The following is a 22,066-nucleotide window of genomic DNA, read 5'->3' as shown; positions in this document are numbered from 1 at the left end:
TAGAGCCCAAGATGGCTAGATCCCGGGGCTTTGCTCTGGGCCACAGGAAAGCACGTAGGGAGGTGGGGGACCCCCTCAGAAGCCAGGGAAGAAAATTCTTTCCCTTCAGACATGAATTCCAGGTCCTGCCAAATTGGTGGGGGTTCTCCCTGTGGGGCCACCCGTTTGCTTAGGGAGGCCTGAAGGGGAACACTAGCGGCATGAGATGGGGAGGGCCCAGGGGGCCTGAATATCAGATGGATATAGAGTTTAGACTTAATGACAGCACCTGCCATATGGAGGCACTGTTCTGGGATTTTACACAAATTTACTCATTTAATCCTCATAATAACCCATGGGATAGATACTATTATTATTCCCACCTTACAGATGAGGAACCAAGGAACAGAGAGCTCAAGTAACTTGCCCAAGGACACACAGCCAGTAAGTGCTAGAGCCAGGTTCTGAACCTGGGCAATGTGGCTTCAGTCTCTTAACCAAGGGGATGGGGCTGAGATGCCCCACCACTGTAATGAGAGAAGAGGCCCAGCTGCAACCATGCTGAGTCTGCCCGGTGGGGTCCAGACCAGGGGGCCCCCCTCAGCCCAAGTAGTTGGAACAACTTCAGGGACCCCCACACTGCTGTAGCCCTTTCTGTGAGGCCTACAAGGCCACCAGGAATAGCTCCCCTACACCAGAGGATAGCCAGAGAGAGAGGAAGCCACACTCCTGACCAGTCAGAGGGGCCACAGTCCTCTCCTCCCAGCCTGTCTCTCACTCCAGGAAGCTGTATCCCCATCCCCATCCCCTCCTCAGCCCGGAGGCCAAGTTCTTAGAACGAAAATGTGTGAGGGAGCAGGGAGTCTCGGGGGGGGGCCCAGTGACACCTACATTGAGGTAGTTGGGATGCAGGACCTCCCCCCAGTTCTGACACTGCCACGGGCTGTCAGAACGGAGGCAGAAGAGGGGCTGCAATGAGCCAAGACCCCTCCTAACGGAGTTGTCAACCCATTCTCCCAAAATCCTTTCCTGAGGCCTCCCTCAGAGCAGCAGGGGACCAGCTCATGGGGTGCCATGGCAGCCCCAGACTTTTAAAAGCAACTTCCCTGCCTCCCCCAAGTCTCTGCCCGCCTCCCCTCATCCAGGCGGTGGCCCCCCCTTCTCGAGGTGATGTCAGCCCCGCCCCGCCCCCCGCAGGAGCACTGTGGCCAAATATGGCGAACACAGCAGCGCTTGGGAGCTGGGACAGACTGGGGGGGGCGGGGCGGCAGCCCCTGGCTGGGACCGCTGGCAGCTGGTGAGGGGGAGGGGAGACAAGGGGGCGGCTACAAGGACGAGTCAAGGAGAGAAGAGGGACCACCGTCCCTTCCGCTGGCTCCTGGGCACATGCAAGACTCACTTTCTAGGAACACTCCTGTGGGCAGAGGCACCAACATAGGGGCCCGCAGGTGACCCCCACCCCACACAGCCATGCACAGGAGTACATGTGTGCAGGTATGCTGTGTGGGTGCCGGGTTGACCCTCAAATGAGAATATTTGTACCCCCAGGCCGAGGCACACCAATGGATAATGGCGGGAAAGCAGCAGCACCAGGCTGGGGGCTGAACTGGGGTCTCTGCCCTACTGCATCACTCAGGAGGGAGTCCGGACTGGCTGCCCTGGTCTTCCTGGAGTTACTGCTGTGGGATGAGGACAGAGACTAGTGTGTGCCCACCCTCTTCTCCTTAGACCCCCAAACCACTGGGACCCAACCCTGGGGGTGAGGGAGGAGGCTACGGGCTCCCCAGACAGCTGCGGGGCTGGACTGAGGCAAATGTGGACTGAGGCGTGGTTGAGGGGGGCAATCTAGAGGGGGCTGCCTGGGATGAGAGGGCAGGCCCCCTGGGATGCCCCGAGCCCAGCAGAGGGTCTCATCTCCCCTGTACAGAGAGGGGCTGGGAGGGATGGCAGCCCCGAGACTGCTCGTTGACGCTCGCACAGGTGTCTAGAGCCTCTGCCTTGCTGGGCTGTGCCACTAAGAGGGGCAGGAGAGAGGGAGAAAGACCCAACTGAGGGGCAAGGTGCGTGGAGCCTGAGACAGGAGGGGAAGGGGGAGATGGTGTGGGGGAGAGTGTGGGGCGGGGTAAGGAGAGGGGGAGACAGACTCGGAGAGGCAGACAGACAAGAAAACAGACAAGAGAGACAGCAGAGTCCCAGAGTGAGAGATGAGAAAAGAGACCTAGAGAGTGAACCTTGGAGTGAGACCCAGAGGGAGAGACAGAGATGGAGAGACAGAACAGGCAGAGTGTTGAGAGAGAGTCAGATCCACAGACAGTCAGACAGAGCCAGTGGATGTCGGGGGAGGGAAAGGAGAGGGAGAGAGTGTCATGACAGAGACCCAGAAAGACAGAGACCCAGATCCAGAGAGACAGAGACACAGCTGAGGAGGGTACAAGGGGCAGGAAGGGGAAAGAACAATAATCTCAGACACAGTCAGGCAGTGAGGGAGCGGGTGAGCCAGGAGGGGGACCAGGAGAGAGAAGGAATGAGAGGGAGAATGGGAGAGAGAGACTGAACACACCTGAAGCCAACAGAAAGATCCAGAGGCCAGGGCGGACCTAGAGGGAAGGAGTGACAAGGGAAGCCGTTGTAGGGGGCTGGGGTCAGCCACAACGGAGCTCTGTCCAGGATATCCCCACTCCTGCCCCATCCGCTCCCCCCGCCCCACCTCCTGTTCCCCTCTGCAGAGGGCCTCGTATCACAACAGGCTTGGACCTCCTGTGGTCTCACCCTGCCTGTACCCTCAGTCTGGCCAGCCACACCTGCTTCCCCCCTCCCTGCGCCCTCAGCCTTCTGAGGTCAGAAGGCGCCTCTGGGTGGTGGCAGGGATGGGAGGCTGGGTGAGCAGGCTTTGGGGCCCTGGGGAAGATAAGGGGCACCCTGCTGCCCACTCCCCACCCTGGGGCCAGACCTGCTGGAATAACTGGCTGGACAGCTCCAGGGATGGAGGCCAGAGCTGGGGCTGCTGCAGAGGCCCTAGACCCCCACCCCCTTCGGCCCCACAGCCTCCAGACCACCCAGCCCTATACCTCTCTCTCGAAGGGGGGGAGGGGTGCGGCCTGAAGCTTGGGCTCCCCCAGAGCCTCTGCCCTGGTGGGGGATGCAGACAAGGCAAGTCGAGGCAGGTGTCCCCCCCTTGACGCCCCCTACACTTATCCCTCCCCCTGAACAAGCCCAGTGACCCTACTGGGTCTAGGGGCCAGCAGCCGCGCACTCTTACAGGGACTGCAGCCCCCAAAGTGCTCTCACTTTGAGAATATCACTCAAAGCGTGAGAAGACTAGTGAAGTCAGCAGTTGCATCCCAAGTCCCCCGCCCCCAAACCTGGGCTGGGTTGACCAGCTAGGGCGTTGAGGATGGGGAGGGTAGCTGATGAGGGCTCAGGGAGCCTCCTCACCCCCTCTGCCTTTCCCTCCTTCCTCCCTCCCGCCCCCACAGCGGGGCCAGCTGTTCTCCAGCTGCCAGAGGCTCCCACCCTAGAAGTGGCCATGCTCTGGTTGGGACCGGAGAGCAGGGAGGGATGGGGATGGTGTCTGCCTCCCCCACCTTCAGCCCAAGGACCCCTGAGGGACTCTGCCAAGTGGCCACACCCTGCTAGGCTGGGGAGGGAGTGCCCTCCTCCCTGGAGCAGGGTCGGGATTTTTACAGGAGGAAGCAATTTGCAGATCCCACTAGGAGGGAGATGGGGGGGCATCCTCCCCTCTCCTCCGCTTATTAATGTGCTTCCAATTTGGGAATCAAGACTTTCTGCGCCCACCCACCCCCACTACTCAGGCACAGGCTTCTAGGGGAGCAGAGGGGGTGGGGTAGCCCCCAGGCTTCCTTCTCCATAGCTAATCCTCACTGTCACCGCCCCCCCAGCTGTGTAAGAGGGTGGGAGGGTAGAGACTCAGAGCCCTCAACCTCCTGCAGAAAGAAGGGGTCCAGTTCCCAGACCTCCCTTCACCCCAACTCGAGACTGTGCTGTCTCCTCATCTTGTGCCAGCGAAGGCCAGGTGTCCAGGCTGGGCAGGGAGGGACGCAGCCAACGGGGAAACTGGGTTTCAGAGTTCCCAATGAACATGTCCGTGGGCCCCTCGCACTCTGGGTCACCCACTGAGCTGCCACCACGCAGTCAGTCCCCCCATCATGAGAGTCACAATGTCGTCTATAAACACACAGGCTTTCTCTCGGCCCCTCCTCCCTCTTATACACGCGACCCTCTTATACACAGGACCCACTGTCCTGCACATTCACTGTGACCTGTACCTCTCTCCTTTCTGTTTTGTTTCTTTAATTTACTGTGATAAAATATACATAAAATTTACCGTTTAAACTATTTTTAAGTGCACAGTTCAGTGGCATTAAATACATTCCTTCTTTGTTTTTAAGTTACCTTTCTCATGGTCTTCCACATAGACGCCACACGCATCGGGGTCACAGGCCCCCAAATTTGTCACACATGGTCTCCCACGCCGTGTCTGGCACAGCCCTGAAGGATGTCACTCACACTGTCCTACAGTCCTAAACAGTCTCAGGTAGTGACACCCACAGAGTCAGTCTCAGTTACACCCCACACAGTTTCTCACACGCAGCGCCGCACGCGGGGTTTCCTTCTCATCCTCGGTTTCACCTACACACCTGACTTCACACTTGGCTTATCACAACAGCTTCTCAGCACAGAATGTACTAATATAGTCCACCGTGTCACAGTGGTTTCCCCCTCACACACACACACGTCATCTTGTCACACAGTTTTTCTCATAGTGTCATATACAGTCACACACAGATCATCAGAGTTTCTACAAACCTGAGACCATCTCGTATGCTGCTCACACACGTACAGCATCAGAAGTAGTCACGTCACAGAACCATACATCATACAGAATGTCACTCATTCTGCTTCTGACACACACAGCATCAGACAATCAGTGTCTCTCATACACATAGAGCATTAGAATCCTGTCCAATGTCAGGCACAGGGTCACACCGGGGGTCAAGCAGACAGTTTCTTTCATAAACATACCCCATGTGATGGCCACTCACACAGAGAAAATGTCACCCATACAGATGCAGTGTCACATAGTCACACACTAAGAACATCATTCATTCGGTTTCTCTCATGTCCATGCAGTATCAGTCACATATAGAGAATGTCACCATTTCTCTCTCACACATGAATGTCACAAAGTCACAATGTCACATTGTCACATACAGTTTCTCTCAGGTATATGTCCAGCCTCACATGCAGTCACACACACAAACTGGTTTTACCTGGTTTTCTCACACACGCAACCACCCCACACACAGTCTCACGCACACAGAATGTCTCACTCAGTGTCTCTCTCACACACATCCAGCGACACACACGGTTGCCCTCTCATTTCCCTCTATCACTTCCTGTCCTTTCGGGCCTGGCAGGGAGTACAGGAAACAATCAGCACTCTAGGAAACCCCAAGGGCTGAGGCTTTGGGGATGGGCAGAGTGACAGGATTCTCTGGCCCCTGCCTCCAGCCTCCTGTGGGGCCCTGAGAGGACAGGCAGAGCCCTCTCCCCTCTCCTGCAGACAACCTCAGGCTGGCACAACACCAAGAGGGAGGGGAGGGAAGGGCAAGGCCATGGGGACAGGGCCAGGTGCCCTAGCTCTGACTGGAGAGGCTCCTGCCATGGTCCTGGGGCTGCCCCAGAAGTCCATGGAGACCTGGATCCTCGAGGCCACCCCTTGGACACCACAGCTTCTGCAGCCCCCATGTGGGAAGAAGAGACTGAGATCCCCTAGTCACCTCCACAGGAGTCGGCAGCATTTAAGCCCTCAGGGCTCCCCAGTTCCCTGTGCCTGGCACCATCGGCACCCCTCCGCACTCTCCTCACTGTGAGCAGACCCCAGTGCTCCTCTCCCCTTCCTGGGCGAGGAGGTGGGCAGGACTGATAGCTCCTTTCCCTTTCAGCTTCCACACTGAGCCCCTAGAGGGGTCTGGAAGTCAGGCAGAGGGGCCTGCCATCCAAGCGGCCTCTGAACACCATTCATGCCGGCCTCTGAACACCATTCATGCCGTGCAGCCTTGCCAGACCCCACTGCTTCAGAAGGCGAGTCCCTCCAACTCCACCTGGCCTCCCTGTCCATCAACGTCTGCTGCTGCAACCTTTTCAGCCACGCTCACGTGGTGTAGATACTCCTGTCACCCCCTGGTTTGTCTCTCCTTTCCCTTAGACCTCTGGATCACTCACTCACCTCTCCAGACCCCACCAGGTTCAGGTTCCACAGTGGGAGGAGAAGAAGGCCGACTGGGAGACAGACTCTGGGAGGAACTCAGAGAAAAGGGACCTAGGAAGTCATTTATCCCAAGCAGGGAAACTGAGGCCCAAAGAGGTCCCCGAAGATGACACAGCTGGTTCAAGGCCCAGCTAGAACCAGATCTCTTATCTCTTGACCTCTGCTGAGATTTCTTCTGGTTTTAATATTTCCTCAACTGGCAGAATGTACCAGGGTCTGCAAACCTGAGGGTGAGGGCGGGAGCAGGGCCTAGGAGACAGACAGACAGACAGACAGACAGACAGACACACACACACACACACACACACACACACACACACACACACACACACCTCTGTCCTGCCAACCACTGACCATCCTACTCAGCCATTCCCCAGCCCCAATGCCCTAATTAGCATTAATTACTCTTCCCTCCCTAGGGGGGTGGGGGAAGGCCCAAGAGATTGAGACTCTCATTGGCTCCCAGCCTCTCTCTGAGAAGGGGGCATCCTGGGCCCCTGATGTCACCCTCACCAGATAGCCTAGTCCTAGAAGCTCTCCATCCCCTGTCCAGAGAGTGAGCAGGGTCCAGAAGACCACAGAACCACATCCTGGTGTGGCACCCCTAGGGGAGGGGTCTTGGAAACGGAGCTACAAGAATCTGGAAAGGAGGAGGACATAATTTCCCCAAATCTCCAACTTTTGGGGACTTAGGATTTCCCTCCCTGCCTCAGGTTGCCCCCAGCGTTCGGCCAAGGAGGTGTCCTGGCCCCCTTCTCTGGGCTGGAACATATGTACACAGAATTAGGCCGCAGGAGACCGGATACACAGAGCGCCTTGGGCACCATCCCCTTGGAGCTGTGTCCAGCCCCTACCCCCCACCTCCTACTCTCCTGGGCTACAAGTCCAGGCCTGACCTGGTTCTGCCTCTACCTGGAGAGAGGGAAGACACAGAGGAGGTGTCCCCTGAGAAGCCCTCCCCCAAGGCCTCATTCCCCCTGTCCAGAAAGAATCTCTCAGCCCTGGATCAGGGCCCCTCTCCTGGAAAGGTGACAGTGTGGGGTCTCAATGACACTGCCCCAGGGCCTGGCTAGGCTAGGAAACCAGAAGCAGACAGGCACTCCCGGCTTCCCTCCCCAGGCAGGAGTAAAGGGCATAGGGCATGACAGACAATGGTGGTGATCCTGGGGGGACAAGCCTTCCTCAAACACTCTAAAGTCTAAACAAGGCCTCTGAGAAAGTGCAGCCAAGGCCCCAAATCCAGCCCCTTTGGAGACAGGTTCCCAGAGCTCAGGGCTGGAACTCGAACTTCCACCGACATAGGCGACAGAACTGGAGAGAACTTAAGCCCCTGCCTCTCAGGAGTACCCGTCCAGGGGCGCAGCTTCGCCCCAGACACCCTCCACAAGCCAGCGCAGCCGCAGGCACTGCGCGCAGGAGCCGGCCTGGGCGCCGGGAGACCGAGCCCGAGGCCTGCGTGGAGCCGGGGCGGGCGGGCTCCGAGAAAGCGCGAGCCTGGAGTCCAAAGGGCGGCGGGCCCCGGGACCGGGAGCCCCGGAGACAAGCTCCCCCTGTGACAGGCCCCTCCAAACTGTGCGGCCCGCAGACCCCTGCCTCGACACCCCATGCCCGGACGGTGGGGCAGGCGATAGCACCGGGCACAATCTCCCGGCTCCCCTACCGCCCCGGACCAACTCGTCCGGGTCGCGGGGGGGTGGGGGGGTGGGCGGGGCTTCCCGGAGAGCTTTCCCCCCCTTCCCTCCAAACTTCCCGGCACTCAGATCCGGGGATCCAGCTCAGGCTGGACAATAGCTCGGGGACCCTGTCCCCCTCGAGCGTCCCCCCACCCCCAATCCAGAGCCAACCAACCAAACCACCTCTCCCAGCAGGGCCTCCTCCCGGCGTCCGCCGGGCTTACCTGGTCCGAGCTCGGGGGGGCGCTCCGGCCAGGCCGCTCCGCTGGGCCCGAGGGGGCTGAGAGGGGGGCCAGGGAAGGGGGGTCGTGGGGAGGGGGCTGGCCGGAATGTGCGGAATGAGCCGGGCTGGAGCGGGAGGCGCCGGGCGCGGAGGAGGGAGCGAGCGGGACGGAAAGTTTGTGTTGAGGAGCCGGGGCGGGGGGTGGGGGCTGCGGGGAAGGAGGGGGCGGGGCGCGCAGGGGGGCGGGCACCGGCCGGGAGGGGCGGGGCCGCGCGGGGCCGCCCCCACCGGCGCTCGGGCTGCTCACCCCGCGGCTTCGCGACTCGGGGCCGCCCCCCTTCCTGGCCCGCAGGTGCGGCGCTGCCACCCTCCCCTGCACCGGCGGCCTCACCCCACCTCCCCGGTACCCCGCCGGAATTCGGGGCTCCGGCCTGGGCGGGGCCGAGGGCGGGGCTCCCGCCTCGGGGGCAGGACTCCCGTCGGTGCCCGGGCCCGGGTGCCGCGTCACGAGGAGCCCGGCGGAGCCGGAGAGCACGGGCCTCGGGGCTCCCTACCCCCCACCCCAGGCCTGAGCCGCCGAGGCGGAGCGCCCTCTCCCGCCCGAGAGCCCGCCCCCCACTCCCGGGGCCCCAGGCCCGGCCCCGCCCTGGCGGCTGCGCCCGCCCTGCCCGGACCCGGTTTGTCTGGTTCTCCCCGAGAGGCTTGTTTCTCGAATTTCTCCCTTTCCCCCTCTTCCTGGACCTCCGGGGCCCTCCCTCTCGGCCCGGCTCCCCGGGGCCCCATGGGGGGCGTCTCGACACTGCGCGCCCGCCGAGTTTCGGTAGGACCGGCGCTGGGCGCGGGGGAGGGGCCGCGGGAGCGCCCGGGGCCTGGGCGGCGCGGGTGGGGGGCGAGGCCTCCAGCCCGCCCTCGGCGCTCTCCCGCGCTCCGGACCCCTCCCGCCGCCTCGTTCTCCGCACGCGCTGAAGAACCACCGCTCCGCCGGGCCTAGGACGCGGCTTTATTGGGGATGTGGGTACCCGGCCCTCGTCCCTCATCACCTACCCCCCGCCCCGAGCCCGCCCCAGCGCCTCGGAGCCCTAGCACGGTCCCAGAGGGGGTTAAGACAACACTGACTACTGCTCCTGGACAGGAAGTGACTGGGGCGCGGGGCGGGGACGCGGGCTAGCTCCGCGACCAGATGTGCGGCTCCAACTCCAGATGTTCTTCATCTCCGTCCGACCCGCCGTCTGAGCTCCTCCCCTGCCTCCTGTGCCAGGCTGGGGAGTGGATGGAGGTCACCCGGAGACAGTGAGGGGTCAGCCCCATACGTGGGAGGAGTCTTCCGTGGGCGCTTTGGTGAAGGGACCCTGCAAGCCTCCACTGAGTCCTTTCCCCCACCCTGGCGGGATCTGAGGGCGCTGGGGAGCTGCTAGGGTCACTCGCAGGCCAGCTTCCCGTCAAAACTGGAGAGGGCGATGGCGAAGGCCTGCAGGGCGCACAGCGGGTACCGGTAGTCTAGGGTGAAGGCGTCCTCGGCTACGCGGCCGAACTGCAGCACGATGTAGTCGGCTGTGGACACAGACGGGGCGGGGGTGGCCCGAGACCTCCTGATTTCATCGTCCCTCTATTGGGGAAAGTTCCCCCTCCCTTGATTGTGGCCCAAGTCCTCATCCACATCTCAGTTATTCACCCTCCACCCCCCACTTCTTCTCTCGCTCAACCAGCCCTACCCTGCAGCTTTACCATCCATCCCACAGTAAGCCCCCCAGGGCAGGGACCCTGCCTTATCTTCTGCCGCCCAGGGCACTTAAGTAAAGGAACCTGTCCAACTTCTCCAAGCCTAGAATCCTTTCTTTCCAACGTCTCTATTGTCTTCTGACCCCATTCCTTCTTCTTTCCACCCCCAGACCCCAAGTCCATCGTAGACCACCAGGTTCAATCCCTTGACTAGCCCCCTGGTTCCCTTCCTCCTCCAGTGGCCCCACTCAGCCCCTATCCCATATCTGGTGCAGGTTCCCAGCCCCAATCCCAACACCTCCCCCAGCATCCATAGGGAAAGGAAGTTGCTAAAAATACCCCCAACCTCGGCAGACCGGGCTCCACCAGAAATGTGATCTGGAGAGCAGTTTTCCAAGGCGTGGGGACAGGTGACACTGGGAGCACATCCCTAGGATGGACTGGGGGATGGGGAACTCGCTCATTGTTAACCAACCCTGGGAACCTGGTGTACCTTGGGAGATACCTTTCCATCCCCAAACTTCCTCACCCTAGTGGGGACCTCTCCCCCAGGCTTGTAACGGGGACATTTTTACTTAATTATGTTCCGGGTACATTTTGTTTCCCTAACTCCTTGAGGGCAGGCCTTGGACCTCGCTTGAGAGAAGATAATAGAGTAGGCACTCAGAAATGCTGGATTAATATTCCCTACTCCTAAAAGGCAGCCATCTTGAAGGGGTTCGGAGCCGGGGCACTAGAGCCAGACTCCCTGGATTCTAATTCCAGCTCTACCTCTTACTAGCTGTGTGACCTGGGGCAAGTTACTTAACCTCTCTGTGCCTCAGTTTTCTCATCTGCCAGATAGGGACGATAATAGTACCTTCCTCAGAGCGTTGCTGAAAAGATTTAATGATTCAATATCTGTAAAGTCCTGAGAACAGTGCCTGGCACATAGAAAGCACTGTGTAAGTGTTTGTGAAATAAAATTTGGAGGCCAGTGTAACTGCCTGGAAGAGCTGAGAGACTTTGGGTAAGAGGCTGCCCTCTCTGAGCCTCCACACCCTCTCTGGCCACCGAGGTGTTGGCTCTCAGTGGTTTTCAAACTCCAGCAGCTTAACTCCCTTCAACACAGTCTTACCCAGAATACCCCAGTATCTGCTCCAGGGCTCTGGTCAATGCTAGAATGAGGACCTGGAACAACAGGCCCCAACACACCCGCTTGGGGTATCTGAGGCTCCTGGGAGCGCAGTGTCAAGGCCCCTGCAGGAGAGAGTGACCTCGCTGGATGTTCCAGCTCCAGCAATAGAGGACAGCTCCAGGCTAGTGTGTAAGAGAGAGATAAGGTGGGGAAAGGCCTGAGTGAGGCTCGGGGTCCCTGAGGTGGTGTGGAACAGCCTGGTCTGGGCCCTCAGATACTCACGGTCATCGGCGTGGACAATCTGGAAATTCTTGACTGAGGCCTGGGTGACTCGGCCTTGGAAGTTGAGGGTGTAGGAGCCACTGTCTTCGTTCCAGACAGGTGGCTTGTTGTGCAGCTCGATGAGGCTCTCCAGGGTCTTGTTCTGCCAGCGCACCAGCAGCCCATCGCTGGCCTGGGAGCCGGGGGGGTATTAGAGGACAGTTAGGGGTGGCCGAGAGATCTCAGGACTGACAGGGGACGGGGCCTGGGGACCTATGCGTGCCCTTGTGTGTATTTGCAGGTGTGCAGCCTGGATGTCAGCATCCATTCAAGGTATCCTTGAGAGCATGCTCCGCCTCCGAGGTGTCCCTGTAGGTGGCGTGTACATCTGCGAGAATGGGGCTTTGCTGTGGGATGCCAAAGTGGAGGGTTGGAAAATGGACAGTAGCATCTGGCACATGCCGTTGGTACCCAAGGGGTCTTAGGAATGCCCACATGCTGGCAGCTGATTCCAAGGGTGAACCAGACATTCTAGGACCTACAAGGAGCTCACAGTTGAGCTTGGGGAGATGGACAGGTAAACAGTGGTTAAAATAAAATGCCCTGGATGAGAGCTTCTGGAAGGAAGAAGCAGTGTCTGTCTGATGGTGCTCTTGAGATATTTCTTTCCTCAGTTTCCTTGTCACCTGTTCATGGCTTAGAGTGAGTCCACTCAGGATCATGTCCTCCAAGAAGCCTTCCTGACCTCGCGTCTCATTTGGATGCCTTAGCTCTGAGCTTCCATGACACCTTGCTCCTACCATTCCTCCCACTGCACTGTGACGCACAGAATTAGATATACCAAGGGCAGGCACAGAATTTTAGTAACATCTCTATGCCTCAGTTTCCCTCATCACAAGGTGTTGTGAGGATTAAATAAATTAACAGCACCTGAAGTGTTACTTAGATCAGTTCCTGGCACCAAGTAAATGCTCAATGAATATAAGATATTGTTTTGTTTTTGTTTTCTTTTGTGAGGAAGATCAGCCCTGTGTTAACATCTGCCAGTCCTCCTCTTTTTTTGCTGAGGAAGACTGGCCCTGGGCTAACATCCGTGCCCATCTTCCTCCACTTTATATGGGACGCCGCCACAGCATGGCTTGACAAGCAGTGTGTCGGTGCATGCCCGGGATCCGAACCAGTGAACCCCGGGCCGCTGCAGCGGAGCGCGCGCACTTAACCGCTTGCGCCACTGGGCCGGCCCCCAGATATTGTTTTGACGGTAACCGTTGTGTTGATTTTGGATCTTCAGTGCCTGGCTTTAACAAATTATTGTAGAATGAATGACCTGTGAGATGATGAAGAGAGACCCAAAGCAGCACCAGGTAGTTCTTACTAAGCCCAAACATGCATGGGAGGCACTGCCTCTGGAGGGTTTGTGTGTTTATTCCAGGCACAGAAGGAGCAACTGTGGGACCCACAGGCTCTTCCAGACCAGAGCCTCCAATGGCTGGTGCCCCACGGGTTGGCTGGGCCTCTGATTATGGTGTGACTTTCCAGCAGGGAAGGATGTGTGATCAGCTGACAGGGGTATTATTTTTCATTGTAAATGAGTAAAGTGACATCACTGTGCATATGGGGCATGCCAGTCATGAAATCTTGGGCTCAACTGGCCTGCAGAACTAAGGAGCAGAGCACTGGACTGACACTCTGAAGGAGGCCACCTCTCTCCAGGACATCTCTTCATCTTACCCTACACCTACACACACACACACACACAACAAACAACCTTTGCTTTGGAAAATATAAGTCAAATCATGTCACTCCTTTGCTTAGAATCCTGCTATGGCATTCTGTTTCTGTCCGAGTAAAAACCAGTTATACAGGCTCTATCTGCCCCTCACTCTCACCTCTCTGACCTCATCTCCCTCCAGCCACACTGGCCACCTTGCTGTTCCTCAACCCCACCAGGCACCCTGCTGCCTCAGGGCCTTTGCACTGGATCTTCCCTCTGCCTGGATGGTCTTTCCCCGGATATCTGCAGGCTTGCTCCCTCACCTCCTTCAAGTCTTTGCTCAAATTTCACTTTTTCAATGAGGCCCACTCTGACACTGTATTTAATATTGAAACACACACACACACGCACGCATACTTCTCATCTTCCCTCCCTGTTTGACTTTTTCTTTTTTTCTGTAGCACTTATCACCTCCTAACACACTACATCATTTACTTATTTTTCACAGTTATTGTCTACTGTCTTGCTCCACCAGAATGCCAGGAGGGCAGATCTTTGTTGTCCACTGATATCTTCCAGGTGCCTAGAATAACACTTGGCACTCAATATGTGTGTGTTGAATGAATATATGAATGGATGATTTGATGTAAACTGGAAAAAAAAAGAACCCATTGTACTTGCTTCAGTGAATTCAGTTACAAAACCCCCAAATTCATTCTACAAGTTGCCAGAATGAATTTGTGCCAGAGGATGATGAGTCTGTTCAGGGGGTTGGGTGTTGGGAAGTGGAGGCCCCACCTCCAGCTTCCCCGGAGTGGGTCACGCCGGGAGCAGGACCCTGGGGCAGAGGGGTCAGGCAGGTGCAGGGCTCACGTTTCGGGGCCGGATGGGGACCCTCTGGTTGTCCGCATTCATGCCGGGAATGATGACGGTCATGCGCCGGGGACCTCGGAAGCCCAGCACGTTGGTTTCCTGAGAGGGAGATGCGCATTAGGCCGCCCTCTGCGAGGGGAGGGGCCTGCCGCGGGGACCGGGGTAGTTCTCACGTAGATCACGGCTGCCAGCTCCTGCCGGAGGCTCCCCACGTCAGCGCTGCCTCCGCGGTGCTGCGGGTTCTGCCCGTTGTCGAAGACGGTGAAACGGTTCCCCAGGAGGTTGGACCTGCAAGCAGGGCGGCGCTGGGGGTGGGGCGGAGGGGATTCTACACCCCTGCTCCGAGACCCTTCCTCACAGCCACAGTTCTGAGAGCTTCCTCCATCAACGGTGGGGTGTCTTAGGACAGAGCAGTTCATGTCCCCTGCCCCTGGCTTCTCCCATGAGGTCTTGAAAAAAGCTGGATCTAGAAGGAGACTGGCAGCGCTCACATCTCCTCTCCATCTCTTACTAGCTGTGTGACCTTAGGCAAGTTGCTTAAACTGCCTGAGCCTCAACTTCCCCCTCTGTAAAATGGGCATAATAGCAGTATTTACCTCATTTGGTTGATAAGAGGATTAAATGGGTTAATATTTGGAAGTTACTTAGAACTATGCCTGACAAATAGGTAGTCCTTATATAAGTGTTTGTTAAATACATACATAAAGAAATAAGGCCCGACTCAGGTTCACCTCTCCCCACCTCTCAGAGGTGTGGTGCGGATTAGATGAGATATATAGGGAGACACAGCACAGGGTAGGTACCGTTCATTCATTCACTTAGTAAATATTTATTGAGTAGTTACTATGTGCCAGGTGCTAGGAATTCGACCATGAAAAAGACAGGCACAGGCCCTGCCCACGTGAAGCCTATGCCCTCCTCCAAGTGAGGTCCCTGGACCTGTAGGGTGCGCATCCCCTGGGTGCTTGTTAGAATGCAGCATCCTATCCCCACCCCCACTCCCCACCCACCCCCACCCCCAGCCCCAGACCCACTGAACCATTTTAACAAGATCCCCAAGTGATCCAGATAAAAGTGTAAGAAGCCCCGGGCTAGGGGACATCCCGAGAGTCCAATGTGATGGGCCATGGCCCATGGCCCTCTTGCTGCCCCCAGCCTCCCAGCCCCACCTCAGCTTCCCGATGAAATTCTCCCCTCCTCGGGACAGATTGGTGGGGTCACTGGAGATGAGGTAATTGGCTGTCTTGCTCCGTTTCCGTTTCCTACCAGCCAAGAGGAACACCTGGGCAGAGGTGGAGACAGGTGAGAGGATGGGAAGACGGGGTGGGTGAGGGGAAGGGAAGGCCTGTTTGCCTTGTAGCCCTGCCATCTTGGCCCTAGACCCTCCCTCAGCCTGGGTCCTGGCACCTTCACTCTCCCTCTCCCTCCCCCTCTCCCCTACCCACCTTCTTCTTCTCTGTGTCCAGGTGCAGGAAGTAGGAGGGATACAGGCCCCGATCCATACCCTTCTTGTCCCGGGTCAGCCGGCAGCGCACTGTCCGGCCCTGGGGGGCAGGCTGAAGCACGAATTCCCGGGGTTCATCCACTTCCACGGGTGGGGACGGGTCTCTCTCCTCCTTCTGGGTGGGGCAGAGGGGGCATCAGCCCCAGAGCGCTGGCCCCCCTGCCCTCAGCAGGTCCCCAGTGCTGGGACAGGCAGGGCAGGCAGTACCACTCACCGCTTTCTGTGTGGGGAGAGAGCCAAGAATCAGCGAGAGTGCGGCCGGGCGCCTCCCGCGCCCCCAGCAGCGCAGCAGGCCCTTAGGAGGCCGTGGGGCTGGAGCTGCCCCGTGGCCTAGCAGCTAAGCGCGCTCCGCTTTGGCGGCCCGGATCCCGGGCGCACACCGACGCACCGCTTGTCAAGCCACGCTGTGGTGGTGTCTCATATAAAATAGAGGAAGATGGGCAGGGACGTTAGCCCAGGGCCAGTCTTCCTCAGCAAAAAGAGGAGGATTGGCATCAGATGTTAGCTCAGGGCTAATCTTCCTCACAAAAAAAAAGCAGGCTATAGGGGGCTTTGCACTTTATTATCATTTTCTTTAGCTTGTGTTTAAGAGCCTGGGCTCTAGAGCCAGACAGCCTGGGTTCAAATCCTGGTTTTACCGTTAACTGTCAAGTTTGTTAAGTGTTAACCCTGCTGTGACTCAGTTTTTCCATCTGAGAAGTAGGTAGGGTGGGGGTGGATCCCTGGGACAGACCTTACTTAATTTATACATTTAACAAACACTCATACAGAGTCTACCAATATGCCAGATACAGTTCTAAGCACTTTCCAGATATTAACTCATTTGATCCTCTTATCCATATCTGCTGAGGTGGTGGTACCATTTCACAGATGAAGAAGCTGAGGCTCAGGGAGGTTAAGTAACTTGCCTAAGTTCACATAGCTAGTAAGAGGTGGATGCTGCCCCGTCTCCTGTTAGATCCAGAGCCTTTAGAAAGACCTTCCTCCATGTGGACACACTCTCAGCAGGTGAACTGAGGGAGGCTGAGGTATGGATTGCTGTGTTCTATGCACATAGCACTACAGGAGTGTTGGCTACTACTGTTATTGTGAGCACAGAGTAGGCACTCAGTGGATGGAGTAGCCAGCCTCCAAGATGGCCCCCACGACCCCTGCCTCCTGGTATTTACGCCCTTGTGTGGTCCCCTCCTACATTGTCTCAGGGTTGGTCTTTGTGACAGTCAAATGTGGCAGGAATGCAACTAGAAGCATGTACAACTATGACATACAACTGTATGGGGGGGTCACTTCTAAGGCTGGGTCATAAAGGATACTGTGGCTTCTCCTTGCTCTCTCTCTTGGGCCACTCCTGGGCTTGGGGGAAGTAGGCTGCCATGTCATAAGAAGAGTCAAGCAGCCCTATGGAGAGGCCTCCAGCCAACAACCATGAGAGTGAGCCATTTTGGAAGCAGCTCCTCCATTTCTGGTGAAGCTTTCAGAATGACTGCTGCCCCAGCTGCTATCTTTTTTTTTTTTTTGGTGAGGAAGACTCACCCTGAGCTAACATCTGTTGCCAATCTTCCTCTTTTTAGCCTGAGGAAGATCAGCCCTGAGCTAACATCTGTGCCCGTCTTCCTCTATTTTGTATGTGGGACGCCACAGCATGGCTGACGAGTGGTGTAGGTCCACGCCCAGGATCCGAATCTGCTAACCCCAGGCTGCCGAAGCGGAGCATGCTGAACTTAACCACTGCACCACCGGGCCGGCCCCCCAGCTGCCATCTTGACTGCAGCCTCATGGGAGACCCTGAGCCAGAACCAGCCTGCTAAGCCACTCCTAGATTTCTGACTCACAGCAGTTAAAAAATAAATGTTGTTTTAAGACACTAAGTTTTGAGGTGGTTTGTTATATAGCAACACGTAGTTAATAGAATGAATGAATAAATAAGCTCATTTTGCTCATGGAAAAACTCCTAATAACAATTTGGTTGCATTAGGCCCTGGGGTGGCCTGGCCTGGCCTGGTGACCCTATAACGGCCCCTTCTGTTCTCACAAACCTCGTGCCCTTTGCCCTCATGTTCTATCCCTCTCAAGGGAGGCAGCCAAGATTCTAACCCCAACCTTCCCAACAGGAGAGAGAAGGGACTGCCAGCCTGGGTGTGTGCATTTGAAGATTAAATGCTATTTGCGAACCACTAAGAGGCCCTGATGTGCTGTGGTTGGCCATTTTTGCTGAGGGCAGGGTGAGGCTGCTGTGGTTGGCCATTTTTGCTGAGGGCAGGGTGAGGCAGGTGTTGGGGAGTGGGCCCTTAGCCTGCGGGCAAGTGAGCATCTCTTCTCCACCCTAGGCTGTTCCAGGAGAAACTTGGGAAACACAAGACTATGTTTGGAATGTGATGTGGAGAAAGCCAGAGCTTAGTCAAACATTTCTGCAGCTGTGAATTCAAGGGCCTACTGTATTGAAGGCTGGACTGCGGTTCTAGTCCTCCTGGGAGATAATAAACTGGTCTTTCAGTTTATACATCAGTATCTGGTGATCTCGGCTAATGTGAATCCGTCCCCCGAGACCTGACCACTCCTGAACAAACTAATAAACCCACACAGCTAAGACCCCGGCTCTGCCCTCATGGTGATCTCTCCACTCGTGGAAACCAGTTTCTCAAAGACTATCATCACTTTCTCTCTTCGGTTGGACCTCTCTCTCCCGCTTAATCATTTGTGCATGTTGGTGCCTGAGTCCTGTTTGTGAGTAAGAGTGATATTCAAAATATTTCACAACCTGTTCTGTTCATGGAGAATGCCCAGTCAGAATGGACACTGGTAGGTCTGGAGGAGGGTCCTAGAGGCCCCTGACAGCCAGCGTTCACCCTTTAGTTGCTGGAAGGTTGGGAGGTCCAGGGGCGGGTAGCAGAAAGCACTTGGAGGGCTCAGAGAAGTGGGGTGGAAATATTTTAACAACGTGTACAGCTGGCTGTCGGTCAGCCAGTGTGTGCCCAAGGGCATGTACACATGTGCCTGTGCCTGTGTGGACTCCCTGCTACAGAGAACGCGTCTGTCTTCATGTGGGCGCCCTGTGAGCCCCGCTGGCTGTGTCTGAGGGTTAGGCTGCCGAGGGGAGGGCTTAGAGACCAGATGACAAAGGCCCCCAGGTGGCCAGTCCCAGCCTGGTGACCCCACAACTGCCTCTGTTCTCACAAGTCCAGTGCCCTGTGTCCTCATATCCTGTCACCAGAGGGGGAGCCAAGATTCTAACCCCAAGGGACTCCCCGGCCTTAGCTCACAAGGTCCCACACTCTAGTCCCCCAAGCCCAGGCCCCTGTCACTGCCCCCTGAAGGGACCTCAGCCCCCTTCCCCTTGGGGCCCCAACCTTTTTGCCTTTTCCTTTCGCTTTGCCTTTCTGATTGCTGTTCCTGGTCACCACCTCTTCCTCCTCTTCCTCTTCCTCCTTCCTCTCTTCTGAGGCTTTGGGAGTGCCTGGGCATGGAAGGAAAGAAGCCTGTAACCCCTTACCTGATGCAGTACTTCATGGTTTGCAGAGTGCTTCCAACACCCCTGTCTCACTTGGACCCTTCCCACAACCACAGGAGAGTAACCTTGTATCACTATTATCAGAGCCTCAGACAGGCTAAGACACTTGCCTGAGGCCACATAGCTATTAAAGTGGGCGTCAAGATGCCCCCCAAGTCTTCTGACTCTAAAACCCACGCTCCTTACCCTACACTGCACCCCAGCTCCCCACCCACTGGACTGCCTCGGATGTCACAGCACCACAGGCCACTGCCACCCACCTTTCTTCTTCAGAGTTTTCTCAGCTGGAACATCTTCCCCAACCAGGAACATGGCTGCTGGGATCTTCTTCCTCACTCTGGCCGGGCTCCCTGAGGGGTTCTTGTCAGCTTCCCCAGACCCTGTGTGTGTATATGTGAAGGGGTCACAGCCCCCACCACAGCCAGAGGCTCCTGTTCCTCCAGAGCCCAGTCTCACCTTTCTTCTTCATCTTTCTCGTCTTGGTCCCTTCCCCCGCTGGTGCCTCCTTCTTCTTAATGCGCAGAGGTTTCAGTGGGGGGACCGGGCTTCCCAGGTCCCCTGGAAATGGAGGGTGGGGTTAGACAACAGAGGACCTGTTGGGGCCGAAGGCCACCTTCCAATCTACTTATGGTTCCTTCACTCCCCAGGGAGGCTGAAGGCCTGACTTCTGCTCCTCTTGTTTTTAACCCTGAGTCCAAAACTGGACAGACACCAAGAGCTTAATAAGCAGTTACCAAATGATGAATGAATGAATGAATGAATGAATGAATGCCACGCCTTCTCACCAAGCCTCTGAATCCCAGCTCCCACCCCATCTCCCCCAGAAAACCTCCTCTGGCCATTGCTACAGACAGCGCTCTCTCTCTCCCGCAGATGCCTGAGGTCCACCTTCAGAGCAGACTGCTGGTACCTGCAGGGCGAGGTGCCCAGGCCAGGGAGCCATCACAGCATTTACTTGTTGATTGATTTTTACTGTAATCACTCTGATACTTTTGTAAAAATTATAACAATAATTCATATTGAGTTAAAAAAAAACTAAACAAAAATCACAAAGAAAACTCAAATCCTCCGCCCTCCCCTGGCCCCCCGGGCACTCTGGGCAGGGGGCCGTGGGAGTGGTGGGGGGAGCACATATTGGTCTGTGTCCTTGAGGACCATCAGGGGGAAGAAACCACAGAGGAAGAAATGCTCCGGTGTGGGCACTGAGTGACTTTCTGATGGCTCAACTCCCGCATACCAGCAAGACCCCAGCCCCTCAAGGGCAGGGCGAGTCGTGCATGTCTCTGTGCTCCCTGTGTACCCTCGACACCCACCGTTCAGGCCCTGGGCCTTTGACCTCCTCTCCTTGATGTCTGCAGAAGCCTTCTCTTTAGGGGGTTTCTTGGGGGCCTGAGGGCTTTTCTCTTTCTTTCCCTCCTCTTCATCTTCATCATCCTCCTCTTCTTCCCCCTCGTTGTCTGTAGGTAGAAACTCTTCATAATGGGGGCTGTGGTAGGCCCCCCTTATCCGGGGAGCCTAGTGCCTCGATTGCTGAGAAGTGGTAAATCGCACCAGGGGTAGAAGACTCCCCTTTCGGGACAGGAACGGGAGGAGGGAGTCCCAGCATCTTCCTCACAGAAAGGGGGTGACCCCAAAGTCTTCGGGGTCTACAGTCAGGAGAGTGAGCTGGAGTCGGGGACTGCTGGGGCCCGGCAGTCCGGCGTTCTGGGAAAACGCCCTCCTCTGCAGGCCCTTCCCCTCTCTCTCTGGGACCCCCAGCTCCTCACACACTCTGCCCTCCCCGCCCCCTCTCAGAAACGCCTGCGCTGTTTCTCCCGCTTGGCTTCTCCCTGTCCTTGTCTATCTCTGTTTCTGACCCTGAGCAGGACCCGTCTGGGCTACCTCTGGCCCCTAGCTGTAGTTTAAGGCAAAACTCTTAAACTGTGTGCCTCAGTTTCCCCATCTGGAAAAAGGGGGAAAGAACAAGAGAATAAAGGTTTTTGTGGCCCAAAGGCAAGGCCAGGGAAGCGGAGGCTGTTCTTCTGTTTTCCGCCTCTCCGTCTGCGGTTCCCGTCCAGCCCCTTCCCTCCTTCTGTCCACCCCGCCCTTCCCTCGGGCCCTCTCACCGCGCTCCGCGTCCGGCGCTTGGGCTACGAGGAAGGTTTGCCGGGGGTCGCGCTTCTTGGCCTCGGGGTCCCTGAGGAATCTGGTGTAGACGGTCTGCGGCGCGCAGGCCTCGGCCGACCCCGGGGCGGGCTCCTCCCGCGGCCTCCCCCTCCGCCCGGCTGGGCCGAGATGCGCGGGTCAGGGAGGACCCCGCCCCGATCCTCTCCCACCTGGGGCTCCTCTCCCGGGGGTCTCCCCTGGGCCCTGCTTCCCTCTTCATCCATCCCTCCACAGCCCCCGCCCCACCTCTACCCCTGCCCTGGGCGACCCCGCTCCCACCCCCACCAGGTCCCCCTTCCCCGTCCCCTAGGGAGGGCTCCATGGCTCCACCCCGCGCCCCTCACCCGGGGGGGCGCCCCCGGGCTCGGCACCCCGCCCGCCTCCAGGTCTGCGGGGCTTGGATCCCGTGGGGCAGGGGGACTCAGGGGCCTCCGTCCTCTTCTTCCTCAACTTCTGTCCCCGGGCGGGTCGCTGCAGAGTTGGGGGTAGAGAGGAAGGAAAGGGGGGCCCTGAGGGCTGCCCGTCACCCCCTAATCCCTTGAGCCGCCAGAAATAACCACGGATTAGCTGGAGGGGAACTGCAGCCTCCCGGGGGTGAGGAAGGCCCCCTCCCACGCATCATGACCACCTCCAATGCCCCAAAGCCCAAATTCCTCCTCTGAGCACCCCATCCCCCAAATACCTCTTTCCTCCAAAAATACTCCAGGGAAGCAACCCCCAGACGCTGCTGAGGGGGACCCGCCCCACTCCCAGATCCCCTACCCTACGTGGGCTTATGGTGGGGGCATCCTTCTACCTCCTTTCCAAGCAGGGGTGACATACTTGCTTGGGGCGCCGCTGGACCTCCGGGCTCCCGCCTTCCTCCTCATGCCCGCTGAGGGCGCAAAGGAATCAGTCTGTCTCCTTCCCCTTTTCCTGCCCCCCAACCCCTCCATCTGGGCCCCCCAGGGTTCAGGTAGGGAGGGGGGGCCTTCCGGACCTGTCGGAGGCCCACACCTCTCGGAGGGTGTCGTCCTGCAGCGGCATGGTGCGTGCGTCTACCCACACCCCTTCTCCGG

General features: G+C 57.6%; 2 protein-coding genes across 2 annotated transcripts in view; both read right to left on the bottom strand.

Annotated features, from left to right (window-relative positions):
* TEAD3 (TEA domain transcription factor 3) overlaps positions 1-9,204 on the bottom strand; it is a 22,831-nt gene extending 13,627 nt beyond the window's left edge. The window contains exons 1-3 of the mRNA XM_058555477.1: positions 8,842-9,204; positions 8,169-8,717; positions 2,540-2,576 (exon numbers count right to left, since the gene is read on the bottom strand). Of these exons, the coding sequence (XP_058411460.1) occupies positions 2,540-2,576; positions 8,169-8,717; positions 8,842-9,204 (949 nt within the window). The remainder of the gene's footprint in view (positions 1-2,539; positions 2,577-8,168; positions 8,718-8,841) is intronic.
* TULP1 (TUB like protein 1) lies at positions 9,130-22,066 on the bottom strand. The gene is made up of 15 exons (XM_058554523.1): positions 21,988-22,066; positions 21,831-21,882; positions 21,389-21,479; positions 20,969-21,127; positions 20,177-20,320; positions 19,320-19,421; positions 19,124-19,243; positions 18,703-18,809; positions 15,570-15,575; positions 15,297-15,470; positions 15,021-15,133; positions 14,025-14,139; positions 13,852-13,950; positions 11,286-11,457; positions 9,130-9,718 (listed from the first exon to the last, which is right to left on the bottom strand). Exons 1-15 carry the CDS (start codon positions 22,032-22,034, stop codon positions 9,585-9,587), a joined length of 1,635 nt encoding a protein of 544 aa, XP_058410506.1. The 5' UTR covers positions 22,035-22,066; the 3' UTR covers positions 9,130-9,584.

Source organism: Diceros bicornis, chromosome 14 (genome assembly GCF_020826845.1).
Source record: "Diceros bicornis minor isolate mBicDic1 chromosome 14, mDicBic1.mat.cur, whole genome shotgun sequence".
In the NCBI taxonomy this organism is placed as follows: Eukaryota; Metazoa; Chordata; class Mammalia; order Perissodactyla; family Rhinocerotidae; genus Diceros; species Diceros bicornis.
This window is presented reverse-complemented; position numbering and strand designations above follow the sequence as displayed.

Excerpts from the sequence above, each read along its gene's own strand:
- TULP1 (XM_058554523.1), bottom strand. The coding sequence starts at position 22,034 with ATGCCGCTGCAGGACGACACCCTCCGAGAGGTGTGGGCCTCCGACAG. Across the intron at positions 15,134-15,296 it reads TGGACACAGAGAAGAAGAAG|GTGTTCCTCTTGGCTGGTAG; the intron begins GTGGGTAGGGGA and ends ACCTCTGCCCAG. Across the intron at positions 9,719-11,285 it reads GATTGTCCACGCCGATGACC|CCGACTACATCGTGCTGCAG; the intron begins GTGAGTATCTGA and ends CTGTGTCCACAG.